We start from the raw sequence: 14,366 nt of genomic DNA on the forward strand, positions 1-14,366 counted from the left end.
TTTTTTTTTTTTTTGTTTTGTTTTTTTTTTGCTTTGACAGAAAAAAATCTTTCGTGTCCCTTTAGGGACTCTTATTTTTTTTTTTTTTAAAGTCAAATTTTTTTTTTCCTCCCTGTTTTTTTTTTCTTCCATGTCACCTTAGGGCAGACATGTCCAAAGTCCGGCCCGGGGGCCAAATGCGGCCCGTGGTCAAATTTCATCCAGCCCCCAGCCTCTGTCATAAAATCAATAAAGTCTGGCCCACAAACAGACTTAATAAATTGGTCAGCAGTACTGCTACCAGCATATGAAGTATCTTATACACTAAATGCTGCTCCTCATTTACCCACGAAAAGGCAGCAGCACTCTAAGCAACATTACCCCGTGTGACCCTTTACTCCCAATTTTCTAAAATGGCGACAATCAACAAAAAAAGAAAGTTGACTGCGAAAGCTGGCGCTTCAAGGATAGGTGGAAATTGGACCTATTTCTTGACTAAAATACGCAACTGTCTGCCTTATTTGCAAAGAGACAGTCGCTGTTTTTAAAGAGTCCAATGTTAGGCGATATTACTAAACAAGACACGCTGACATGTACAACAAGATTACAGGCAAGATACGTAGCGAGAAATTGAAGCAACTTGAAGCTAGTTTAATTTCACAGCAGCAGTATTTCGCAAGAGCCCGAGTATAAAGAGAACCCCACAAAGGCTAGTTGCGAGATTGTTGAAATTATTAATAAAAATAAATAAAAAATAAAGCAAATGTGACGCTCAGAATGGCTTGCTAAAATTTGCTTGAATATATTGTTCTACATAAAAGACGTCAGCCAAGGTCGGCCCCCCACATTTTTATCACACCAAATCTGGCCCCCTTTGCAAAAAGTTTGGACACCCCTGCCTTAGGGGCTCCGTACTAATGCCCACCCACACCTGGCATCCTGGTAACACCACTGCTGACCACTAGATGACAGCATGCAATTGGCTATACTCCTTTTTTTAAATTTTTTAAATTACATTTAAAGGAAATTAAATCTTAACGACGACAATTAAACGCTTCCATTGATGTTTTTTTTATTTGTGCATTCAAGAAAAACTACATGTCATATCATACAACTGTATGGTTTTTATTGAACGTTTTATTATACCTGTTAAAACTGCTGTGTGTGCATGACTACAAAAGTGCATTTAAAAAAAAAAATTCTTATTCAAAGATTATCGCTGTCAGCCCTCTCAATTGAAATAGCTTAGACGTCTATCTCTGTCATTTATCAAATTTACAGTATATGCTCAAGTATATGTGTGTAATTTAGACTACACTTCCGTCTAGAGACTACGAGAAAGAAGGTGTGCATTTTTATGCAGATGTTTCCATTATTAAAGACTTAGCTTGCGGCAAGGGGTTCGTGCAGCCAGGATAAATATGTATGGCGGGCAATGAGATTCATAATTCATCCAGGGCGAAGGACACATTTACACATCCTCCCCCCGGCGTAAAGAGCGCACAAAGCAGGCCAGCATCCATCATCTTAAATCATTCTAGTGAGAAAATATCACATTGTTATCTTTGCGGAAGAATTTTGATCTAATAATAACTATGAACAATATTTCAGTGGGAAATTCTAACTGTGTTGTATGAAAAGCAACAAGTGAATCATTGTTCTGCCCGTCACCACATGTTGCGGCAATTTGTTGGAAAGGAATACTGACTTTAAAGGCAACAAGCGGAGAGTATCAATGGGTTCAATCGCATACACTCGCTGTTTTAATTAATTAGTTGACAGCTTAATTACGATTCTAATTAATGAACACGTACAGTATTTTTTCAGTTTAATTAGCAGCAAATGAATCTAGGCTAATTAACTGACAGTAATAGCCGGCAGTCCATCTAAACACATGACGACGTCCTGGTGGTTTGATGATCTTTTTTTCATTGCTCCTTGATGAATGGACTCATTATGGTGCTATAATTATAATTGATAATGGCATCGTAGTGTTTTCTGAGTGGGCCTTATGTCTGCTATTTTACATTTTAGGCCAAAGAATCAATAGCTTCATTGGGGTTTATTCAGCTGAGTATTTTTGATGAGGTACATCCTATTGTTAGTGGTGCAAACTCAACATTATCTGACGTGCTGATGTACATATAGAATTTAAATCGTAATAATTTCATGTCAATGTCATTTTTGTAGGATGTACAAATAGAAAAGGAGCGAGCTGTCTACAACACATCCGGAGGCTGCACAGCTCTGGTGGTGCTCTGCCTGCTCGGGAAGCTCTACGTGGGCAACGCTGGCGATAGCAGGTCAGACCAGACAATGTAGTGATATTGATGAATGCATAATTATGTTCTCGTGTTGATTTTTTTCCCCTCTGTACAGCCAAAGTCATCATTTATGGGTCGACCTAAAACTAAATCTTTATAAATGGTGGTAAAAAGAGCTGGGAATCTTTGGGCACCTAACGATTCGATTACGATTCAGAGGCTCCGATTCGATTATAAAACGATTATTGATGCACACCCCACCTTTTTTTTTCTCTTTTTTAAAAAAAAAAAGTTTTGTACATGAGTTCCAAAATTGTTCAAAAATACTCTCAGGCTAAACCACACTACTATTTCAGTATCAAGTTAACATATAGCAGTAAACAAATATACAAATATAACATTAAATAAAAAACTCCAGTCCCCATTCTGTATCAGCAGCTTTAAACTACATTCAATTAATGTTGTGAATCAACCGTTAAATTTGTTAAAATTGCTCCCGTTATTCCATAATTTCCCTCTTGTCTACTTTCGACATGTGAAAGTTTTAAAACTATTTTAAAGATAGATTCAAGTCAATATTTTACCGATTTAGGAGTATTTTAGACAAAAAGTTAATTAGGTTTGCTTGGAAGGTTCGCTACAACAGCCTTGCATGGAAGTGTACTGCTTTAAGATGGCGGCCGTTTATAACGCTCGCATCTAGCTTTTTGTAGATGTGCTGCTAACACTACCAAATCTATATTGCATCTAGTCCTATATAAATGATATCCACTGTAACGTTGTAATGGATGTACTTTGTACAGCTTTTCGGCAGCAGTCAGGTATGTTGTTGTGTTTTTTTGTCTCGTTGCGTGAGTTGAGCTAGAGCCGTGAGTTGAGCATTGGCATTACCCGAGGGGCCGGGTAATGGGAAGCATGATGTTTAGCTACTCTCGCTCCGTTCCGTCCCGAAGACAGTGCGGCGCGCTGAGTGTTGTGTACTTCCGCTTAACTTCCATATTTCAATGATCGGAATTTGGATGTTTGTGAACCGTTCTCGAATCGTCCACGGCCGAATCGCGAATAATCTAAGAATCGGAAATTTTGCACACCTCTAGTGGTAAATGGTGTTATATAGCGCTTTTCCACCTTTCAAGGCGCTCAAAGCGCTTTACACTATCTCGCCATCCACCTACTGGTGACGCAGCACCAGGAGCAACGTGGGGTTCATTATCTTGCTCAAGGACACGTAGGTGAGTTCATCAGGGCGGAGAATTGAACCCACAACCTCTGGGTTGGGGGACAACTACTCTACCACTGAGCCACACCACCCCCAATAATAATTAAATAAATAAATAAATAAAATAAAAAAATGATGAATCTGCCTTTGCACAAGGGCTGGTCACAGCTTAGCACAGCAGTTATGCTTAATGACCATTAGATGTCTCCAAACTAAGATGCTTGGGATTTGTTATGTGAGAATTATCATTATAAAAGCATCCAATGGGGGATCACAATACAATTAGCCATATAAAGTTAAGTCCGCGACTGCATATATGCAGGGGTGAAAGTGGCTAGAATTTCTTGCCGGAACTCCCCGACGTGAAGTTCGCCACGGAGCCAGAATTTTTAATTATTTATTGATTTTCATTTTTTTGGGGTGGGGTCAAACCTCCTAAAACTACTGAAATGCAAAGAAAACTGTTTTGGCACTGTTATTTCTATAACACATACAAAAACTGATTTTCATTCAAAATTGTATTTTTTCAATGATTTGCAAAATAAAAGGTAACAAAAACTAATAACCCCAACCTTCATCTTACTTTTATTTTTCCTCATTTCCTCTCATACTAAATGCCGAATCTGAATTTTAACTACAGTACTTAAGAACATAGGGTGTATATTAAAATTGAAGTTAATGTAAACATTTACTTTTGCTTTCTATTTTTTTTTAATAATAAAGATATAAGTAACATACATTCAGAAAAATAAGTACAAATGACTTACTGTATATTATGCAGAGTGAAATATATTTTGAAGATCGCGCATTGACTTTTTTTTTTTCTTTTTTTTTGAATCATAAGGAAATGAATAAGTAGCCTAACATAAATAAACAAATATAAGTCCAAAGTTCACATTGACACGAAGATGTTCTCAACCTCCCCATCAAAGCAAATACAACTAAATATGATAAATAAGCCTCCTCAACCCTTTCCTTGATCTTAAAGATTTGATCCATTTTCTGTTGCATTGCCCTTTTTTTGTTGCATCAATTCAACAATTTTTTTTTTTTTTTTTTGCTGTTCCAGAAAACATGCACATTTAAACCAATCAGAGCCAACTATCTCTGCTGATCACATGTCAGAACAGATAAATGAGTCCAGGCATTTTGCTTTGCATTCGCACATTGACGTGACTCATCATCGTCAGACTCAGATAACTGCAGCAGATGGGGAAACCTCCATGCCGTCCGTGGAATAAAATAAATAATAAATATCGGTGGAAAGTGATTACGCTACACAAGCACTTTATAATGCTTGTTTTTAACAGTTGTGTATGTAAATCTTATGTTGGTCGATTGTTTTCTTCGTGGAGATGAAATGCATGTGTGGCAGCTTAGCATTTTTTTTTTTTTAGATTTGCCTTCATATTTTTGGAATCAAAGCACCGTGTACCACAACAGCATTCCAGCCCTGAATCTTATACAGGAACTGCGTTCCGGCCCTGAATCTTATACCGGACTGCGTTCCTGGCCGTTCTAGCCCACTTTCACCCCTGCATATATCGGTATCGGTTTGATATCGGTATCGGATTTTTGGAAATAGACATTAACGGGTTATCGGTTAAAAAGTCACTATTGGACAACTAACACAATGTATTGGTATCAATGATATACAGTGATCAGTCGCTACTTCGCGCTTCAAACTTCACGCCCTCAGTCCATTGCAGTTTTTTTTTTTTCCATTTAAAATTAAACAAATACAATATTTTATAGAGCTGTCCCGATCCGATCACGTAGTCTCACTCTCCCTCCTGCTGCTTTTCTTGGTCAGGCAGTAGACTGGAGTTGCTTGTTAAAGTTAACGATGATTGACAGACGTTTAGGTTTCATTTTGCCAGAGATGCATGGAAGCCGAAGCTTCAAAGCGCAGCATGCGGCAGTCATCGTTTAACTTGTTAAACAGTTGCTGTGGCAACTCATTGTGTGTAAGTGAGCAGCTTGAGCGGATTTGAGTGGGTTCACTCAATGAAGCATTTAATAAAGACAAGCATTTTTCTACGTTATTCGTGTTTAAAAATAATTCGGACAGTAAAATGCTTAAAATTTAGATTTAATCATTATATTTGAAGTGTTTAAAAAAATTATTAAAATATGTTTTATTTTTTATTTTAATTTCTTTTAATCAAACATGTTTTATATGTACCTCTTTCTAATGCTAAATCTGAATAAATACATAGACACACACAAAAGAAGTTTTTCACTTATCGCGGTGGGTTGTGGTCCCCATTAACCGCGAAAAACAAGGGCTCACTGTAATGATTTTCATTATCAAAATTCTTCACCCACTGAAAATCGTTAACGAATTGGATCGATACGCAATATTGATAGTGGAATTCCTTTCTGTTGTATCGTAAGTGCGCCGTCTGCATTAGATCTGAAAGTAAAGGTGCACCAATCAATCGGGTGGCTGATTGATTGAGGCCAGTTTCATACATTTTAAGGGATAGATGATCAGTTGATGACTAAAAAATATAGCGTTTTAGAATATACTGTCCAGTGCAGGGGTGTCAAAGTCATTATGGTTCGCGGGACACATTTATTTCAAATTTCATGTGGGCAGGACTAGTTTATGTTTGGCCAAATAAGTTAACCTACTGGCATTCATTGGTCCCTCCCAGTCAAAATGGAATGGATGTCGACCGCCGTCAATGGCACCAGCAACAGCCTGTCCTTCCAGTATAAGTGAATTGGACGTCTATCGTTATATTTGCATCACTTCTACGTAATTATAAAATATTTACGAGTCACGTCCTGTAAATTTCCTGTTGATTTTAGGTCATTTCCAGGTTACTCCCTGCTGATTTGGTGTCACTTCCTGTTGGTTTTGGGGCATTTTTGGGTCACTTCCTTGTTAACTTATTGCCATTGACTGTGCTAGACGTCCAATCCATTTTGACTGGGAGGGGACAAATGAACAAATGTAACTGCGGATACGAAAGTAAGCCAAGTGCAGTAGTGCACGCACTCAATCACACAAATTACAAATCTATGATTTTTTTTTCTGCGTCATTGTCAAATTAAAAGCATGTGATTTTGTATGTTCAGTATAAATGAGCTACAACGTGCCTGTCAGGCATACGAACGCTGCGGGCTGTACATTTGACACCCCTAGGCTAGCGTCAGTTAACTGAATAAGCTCGCGAACATTTGGTCGTAGCCATTCGTGGTTATTAATATAAGCATATAAGTGCACTTGTTGGGTATTTTCGTTGTCTTACGACCCCAACATAAGATATATGACTTTAACGTCAGCTGATCCTTGCTAAATAAATTCCACTGTGCAGTCATTTGTTCATCAATACATGAAATATGTTTTTAAAATGTGATGAAAACGTACATAGGCCGAGAACAACTGAGTGCTGAATCTCTGAATTATAGCAAGGAACACATTTTGGGTGGGTCTAAAAAGGGGCCCAGGTGACCTCACCTAAAACTCTTGCTTTATGGCCTGCCCTACCACTATACAGTAGTCCCCGGGTTATGACGTTCCCGACTTAAGTGAGTTCGACTTATAGACACTAGAGATGTCCCGATCCGATATTTGGATCGGATTGGACGCCGATCTGGGCAAAAAAATGCGCATCGGTATCGGATCGGCCAACACTGAAAAATTCCGATCCAGTTTTTTTTTTTAAAGTCCGGTCCGGGTTTTCCAGCCCACCGATTTACATAATCCATTCCAGTTTTTGCTTTGGTTTCCCTAATATCCATTTTACGGCACACCTTCAACACACTACATTTACATTACCGTCTCCCAATTTACCGAGAGACTATCGGTAAAAATGTCAGCTGTGTGGGATCATTTCACCTTAAAGGACGACAAAGGCGAAGAGTGTAACATATGCCACAATAAAGTCAAACGTGGTGGTAAAGCTGTAAGAAGTTTTAATACAACCAACCTAATCAAGCATTTAGCGAAATACCACCACAAACAATATAAGAAGTATGTTAAGAAAACCGAAGACAAAAAGAAAGGTCCTACGCAACTAACACTGGCAGAAACTTTTGCTATGCGTGACAAACTGGCACTCGACAGTCCCAAAGCCCAGGGAATAACAAGAGTCATTGCCGAAGAATTCATTCTGGTTGACGAGCCATTATCTCTCGTGAGTAAAGACGCACCATCCAACACTTAGAACCACGTTACAACATGCCCAGCCGTCATTACATCCTTGAGCGATTCGGCCGTGGAAGGTTCGAGAACGATTCACAAACAGCCAAATTCCGATTATTGAAATATGTCAAGTAAAGCGGAACTAATACACAGCGCGGTCTTCGGGACGCAATGAGAAACGGACCGCATTGCGTCCCGAGAGTAAACATCATGCTTGTCATAGACCTGGGTAATGCCAATGCTCAACTCACGGCCTTAGCTCAACTCATGCCGCTAGATAAAAAACACCAGAATACCTGACTGCTCCTGACAGACGCTACAAACTACGTCAACATCGTTTTACTGTAGATAATAGATATCATATGTATATAGAACTAGATGCAAGATGACAGACTCGACGGCGTTACCAACACGTGTATTGAAAACTATGCGATGTGTTAGTAAACAGCCGCCATCTTAAAGCAGTAGACTTCCCTAGTAGGTTGGTGTAGTGAACCTTCCAAGCGAACCTAATTAACTTTTTATCTAAAATACTCCTAAATCGGCAAAATCATGACTTGAATCTATCTTCAAAACTGTTTTAAAACTTTCACATGTCGAAAGTACATGGAAGGGAAATTATGGAATAACGGGAGCAATTTTAACAACTTTAACAGTTGATTCGCAAATTTAAATGAATTGAATATAAAGCTGCTGATACAGAATGGGGACTTGAGTATTTTATTTACTGTTTTAAAATATTAACTTGATACTGAAATAGTCGTTTATTTAAACCTGAGAGGCTTTTTATACAATTTTTGTAACTAATGCACGAAACATTAAAAACATCTAATAGCTTGGGGGGTTTGTGGGATTTTCCACTGAGGTTGTTTGTGTTTTGCTTTTTTAAGACAGTTTACAATATTATTTGCACATTTTACTGACTGAATATGCCATTTCTGTTTGTTATTTATCATTTTTTGTGTTTGTCACTGAATAAACAGGTCAGTTTCTTGTTACCAACCGTTGTGTGTTATTCAAACTCACCTAATTCAGCTGGCGAGTTGTTATCAAGAGTACTACAACCTTTTTCAACATGAGTCTGACAACTAAGTAAGGAGGCTAAATAACTTTAAACTTTAACACATGCTCAGATAGGCCGGTATCGGCCAGTATCGGTATCGGATCGGAAGTGCAAAACAATATCGGTATCGGATCGGAAGTGCAAAAACCTGGATCGGGACATCCCTAATAGACACACGAGACATACTAATGACATGCGCACATGTGGCTCCGTTTAAAATATGTATCACATGACAACAGGCGGATGCTGGACTCGAATCCGCTTTCTTGTCCCAGCTAAAGCAGTCGCTCATGTCTCCCCTTCTCTTCAGAGCTATCATCATCCGGGGAGGCGAGGTCATCCCAATGTCAAGAGAGTTCACACCAGAGTCAGAGAGGCGGCGACTGCAGTTCCTGGTAGGAAGCACGCCTCCCGGACTCCCACTGTCGCACAGCTGTCGCGTATCAGCACTGCTGACCTCCTCTTTCACTCCCTCTCCTGTTTACATGCCACTTCGTCTCTCCACACCACATTATTATTAGAGCATGACATTGTTTTTTTTTTCTTTTCTTACGAAAGGCCTACATGCAGCCCCACTTATTAGGAAATGAGTTTACACATTTGGAATTCCCGAGGAGAGTGCAGAGGAAGGAGGTTGGGAAGAGGATGCTGTACCGGGACTTCACCATGTCAGGATGGTAGGTTTTATCCTGGTGCCTTTTTTTGGCTGTCATTGTTTGGCTGTTACACTAACAGGAGGTAAAGCGCTCTCCCGAAATAGCGCCATTTTTTTTGTGCCTGGAGTGGATTCATATTCAACTTGATTGTTATTGAACACATACAGGTACGCAGCAACAAAATGGAGTTTGCATCTAACAGGCAGTGTTGTCACAGATTACTTGAAAAAGTAATTTAATTACTGATTACGCCTCAAGAACAGTAATCTAGCTGCTTTACTGATTACTTTGTTATCAAAGCAACCAAGTTACTTTAAAAGTAATTTATCGGTTACTTTTTAACATTTTTTTCTCCCTTTGCTGCCTCAACATAAGAATGACAAAAGAAAAATGGCATCGCATGTAATTGGCTTTCCGATAATTTAATTTAAAGCGGAAGATCAGAATTTTTCACACAGGGGTTAATCTTCGAGTTAGCGGGGGTTTAAGTAGTGGATGGAGTTTATTTCAACTAGTGCTGCAACGATTAATCGATAAACTCGAGTAATTGATGAGAAAAAAAAGATTTGAATTAAATGTTGCTGCTTCGAGTATTCGTTTAATTAAAGTGGCGTTGTAATGGTTTATTTTGAAAGTGTTTGCATTTAGTTTCATTGCTTTGGGTGGATACACTGCCCTCTTGTCTGCCTCATTTCACATGGGTGAATCCAGTGAACCCTGTTCAGACCAACATAAGCTTTGTTTAAGCGAATATATTTTTTAATGCATTCGTAATTTAGTTTATAGGTATATTTAGCTGTTTTTTTGTGGGAATATGTGTCTGAACCATTTATTAAAAGCATTGTAAAAAAAACGTTAGCATTTTATTGCATTTAAGCTAGCGGACTTTTGCAATGTAAATTAGCCAACTGTTCTTTTGTTGTGCATAGAGCCTCGTTTATTCACTTTTTTTATACTGTTTGAGGCTGAGCTCAGGTATTTAAATTTTTCATGTTCCTTATCCGATTACTCGATTATTCGAACTAACTAGTTCATCGATTAATCGACTACTCAAATAATCGATTGCTGCAGTCCTAATTTCAACCACCAGTGACTTGCGCTAGCTTAGCTGCTCCGGAGCTCTGAAACAAACAAATAACTGACAAAATTTATGGAATTTGTTGAAATCAACTCTGACTAATTACCGTATTGGCCCGAATATAAGACAGCCCTGATTATTAGACGACCCCCTCTTTTTCAAGACTCAAGTTTGAAAAAAGACTTTTTGAACACCAAATTAATTTTTATACAGAAAATAATTACAGCACATCTGAAACAAATGTTGACTGTAGTCTTGAAACAAATCTGAATAAGGAAAAACATTGCAATTAAATAATGCAAACTGGTTAAACTAGTAGCTGAGATCTGTCATGTGATTATCGCTTCAATGATATCTGGCACCATCTAGCGTCGTGAATGGGGAGAGTCGCTGAGATCTGTCATAACAGAACATCGCTTCAATGAGATCTGGGGTCATCTAGCGTCGTGAATGGGTATAATGTCTAGACCGCGAATATAAGACGACCCCCTTTTTTTCAATCTTAATGCAAAAAACACCGTCTTATATTCGGGCCAATACGGTAAATACCCACTAACTCCAAGATTAAGCCTAATGTCAAAAATTCTGAACTTCGGGTTAGAGTTTAGGGTTAACAGCATATCAGTGCCAATGTAAAACAATGCCAATTGACTGCACAACAATCAACAACATACAAATGAGTTGCACAGTGCAATTAACGAAAAAGGTCGGAGCGGACGCGAATGCGCAAGTATAACCTGGAAGTACGCCGTACTCCCAAGCGGTCAATTTGGCCACAAAACGTGGCAGTAACTGAGCACTTTACATTCAATCGGACTAACCAGTTACAACAAATCCCAAAGATGCTAAGCGATGTGCAACACGAATATGATGTAAACAATGTTCGCTGACTACCCGCCGTTGCAACGGCAAAGCTACGAAACGGCAGCGCATGTATCAGCTCCGACCTATAGCTGGAACCCTTCCAGAATGACGGAAAAATACTCACGGTTATTAAAGGATGCACACAGATCTACATTCTCTCGCACATCTCAACAGATGGCTGCACTCTGCTTGAATGTGCACCCTCGCTCCACATGCCTTTCTCAGTCCCAAAACACTTTGCGCGTATAACTCGAGACCAAAACAGAAAGTAACTATGAGCGGTTACCATGGAAACGAACATGTAGTGGGAACCTTTCTAACATTTTCTATTCAAAATGATCTTCGCACATGACCATTACCGTAATTTCCCGATTATAACGCGCACTTTTTTCCCCCTAAAATCAACTTGTAAAATCATGGTGCGCATTATAAACGGGTACATGGATGGAGACAGAAATATATATATATATATATATATATACATATATATATATTAGGGCTGTCAAAATTATCGCGTTAACGCGCGGTAATTAATTTTTTAAATTAATCACGTTAAAATATTTGACGCAATTAACGCACATGTCCCGCTCAGACAGTATTCTGCTTTTGGTAAATTTTACAGCAAGGCTTTTTGTGCTGTCTAACAGCGAACTCTTGTGGTCGCTTTGCGACATGGTTTGTTTTCTTGCCAGTTCAATATGGCTGCACGACGTCTCAGGCTGACGCCTACGTTGTAATGTTGTGTTTATTTGATCCTTGGACAAGATTTGTCCGTAAGTATGGTTGTTGTAAAGAATGTACATATTATGTTAGTTGAAATGAAATGTTATATTTTTTGTACGAGACGCTTTTTGTTTATGTTTAGTGAACCTGTATAGTGTGCTAAGCTAACGTTGTTGCTAATGCAATGCTTGTGTACTTTTTTTTTTGTAGTTTTACGACGGTCTAAAGAGGACAATGGTTTGAGGCCATTTTATTAATAAATCAGATGAAAAAGGAAGAAGTCTGATTATTAAGGCGTCGTTCACTAGCTGTCTAGCTTTGGAAAAAGTAGACGCTTCGGAGTGAGGACAGCATAAACAGATTTAAATGACAGTAGAGTGAAATGCCCACTACAGTCCTTATGTACCGTATGTTGAATGTATATATCCATCTTGTGTCTTATCTTTCCATTCCAACAAATTATTTTACAGAATATATATATAATTTACAGAAAAATATGGCATATTTTATAGATGGTTTGAATTGCGATTAATTGCAATTAATTACGATTAATTAATTTTTAAGCTGTAATTAACTCGATTAAAAATTTTAATCGTTTGACAGCCCTAATATATATATATATATATATAAAACGTTTTTTTTTATTGACACGGCCACGTTGTGTTGAAGAAACGTATGCGGCGATCCGTTGCAGACCATTACGGTACGTGACTGACGTCACCATTTTGTTTCGGTAATACTTCACTCTGATCGGCCGAATGATTGCGTCTGTGTTAAATTCAGCTTTTTTCACTCTTCATAAAGCACAGAATTTAGTTTCTTGAACTCATTTGAGTCAACGTTTATTGCAGCTCCGCAACTCGGAAACGTAACAACACAGACTTCCTGTGTGTGTCCGTCAACTATACAGTTGTGGTCAAAAGTTTACATACACTTGTGAAGGACATAATGTCATGGCTCTCTTGAGTTTCCAGTTATTTCTACAACACTTTTTTCTGTTCACCCATAATAAAGTCATAAAAGAACAAAACTTCATGAATGTTTTTTGTGACAAAGACGTATCTGTTCCAATCACTCTATCAGAGAAAAATCAGAGTTGTAGAAATAACTGGAAACTCAAGAGAGCCATGACATTATGTTTTTCACAAGTGTATGTAAACTTTTGACAACAACTGCAGTGTTTCCCACAAATGAACGTTTGGGCCCGCCACAGTCTCGTTTGCCCCCCCCGCCGGAAAAAAAAAAAAAAGATAATAATCAGATGCGTCAGTCAGCCAATTACACAGCTGTAGCCCACTCCACCCTACTACCCGCGAGAGCGCGCGCGGGTAGTAGAGTAGCTTTTTAGAGTAGTATTTTATTTATTTATTTATTTAAGAGACGCAAGGGGAACGAGTAGGAAGAATGGGAGAACGAGCGAGATAGCGAGAGATAGCGGTCGCATGTCTTAGCAGCACGCTGTTATTTTGTTATTGTTTTTCTGTATTATTGTTACCACAATCAAGTGGGTAAGCAAATACAGACTTCTCTCCTTCTTCCCCATATCCGGGGCATTACAATAGTTTGGATCGGACTTTTCGGCGAAAGTGAGCGGTGGACGGCCGTCTTGGACGGAAAGCAAACTTTGATTGAACTTGCGCGGAGAGGCGGGGCCCAAAATAAAGCCTTGCTCTATTTTCAGAGCGTTGGTCACAGTAAAATATTTATTAGTTCAAGCAGAGTAAAATGATACATATTCACGGTACAAGAACGTCGTTTCCGGGTCCATCGATTGGTAAGAAAAGGCTGTTTGTACGAGTGACGTGTGGGCGCTCCCGTCAGGGGGGACATTTCGCGTGGAGTGGCTATTTTTCGGCACAACACCGGCGCGCCAACTTCAGACAGTTACGGCTGACGAAACTTTGATAAATGCCCCCTCCCCCAATTTCGCGAGCTCTGGGACACTCGAAAATGACTCTCATACCTCTCCTTGCTAAGTTAATGGTACCTCGATGTGCGTTTGTGTGGAAATTTAGTTCACGAACAACGGGGAAAAAACTATTCACCTTCTCACCGAATCAAGTAAAAGTCTTTACACGGCTATTAGAATTCCCCCAGTCCTGTAAATTGGTCAGTTGACAGAAGGACTGTTATTGTTGTGGTAATGTAGTACTTACGAGGGTCAAATAAAAAGGAAAAAGGAGGACTACGACGGCGGTCTGAAACCCGCGGCTCTCGGGCCGCATGCGGCTCTTTAGCGCTGCTTTTTTTTTTTTTTTTTTTAATGGAAAAAGATGGGGAAGGGAAATATATTTTTTGTTTTAATAGGATTTCTAGGAGGACAAACATGACACAAACATTCTTTCAATTCATTAATATTGTAAT

General features: G+C 38.9%; 1 protein-coding gene across 1 annotated transcript in view; it reads left to right on the plus strand.

The window, feature by feature from the left end:
* The window catches only part of ppm1h (protein phosphatase, Mg2+/Mn2+ dependent, 1H), an 88,908-nt gene that overhangs the window by 40,138 nt on the left and 34,404 nt on the right, over positions 1–14,366 (plus strand). Inside the window, exons 4-6 of the mRNA XM_057836350.1 lie at positions 2,170–2,282; positions 8,992–9,076; positions 9,240–9,358. Of these exons, the coding sequence (XP_057692333.1) occupies positions 2,170–2,282; positions 8,992–9,076; positions 9,240–9,358 (317 nt within the window). The remainder of the gene's footprint in view (positions 1–2,169; positions 2,283–8,991; positions 9,077–9,239; positions 9,359–14,366) is intronic.

Source organism: Corythoichthys intestinalis, chromosome 5 (assembly GCF_030265065.1).
Source record: "Corythoichthys intestinalis isolate RoL2023-P3 chromosome 5, ASM3026506v1, whole genome shotgun sequence".
Taxonomy (NCBI): Eukaryota; Metazoa; Chordata; class Actinopteri; order Syngnathiformes; family Syngnathidae; genus Corythoichthys; species Corythoichthys intestinalis.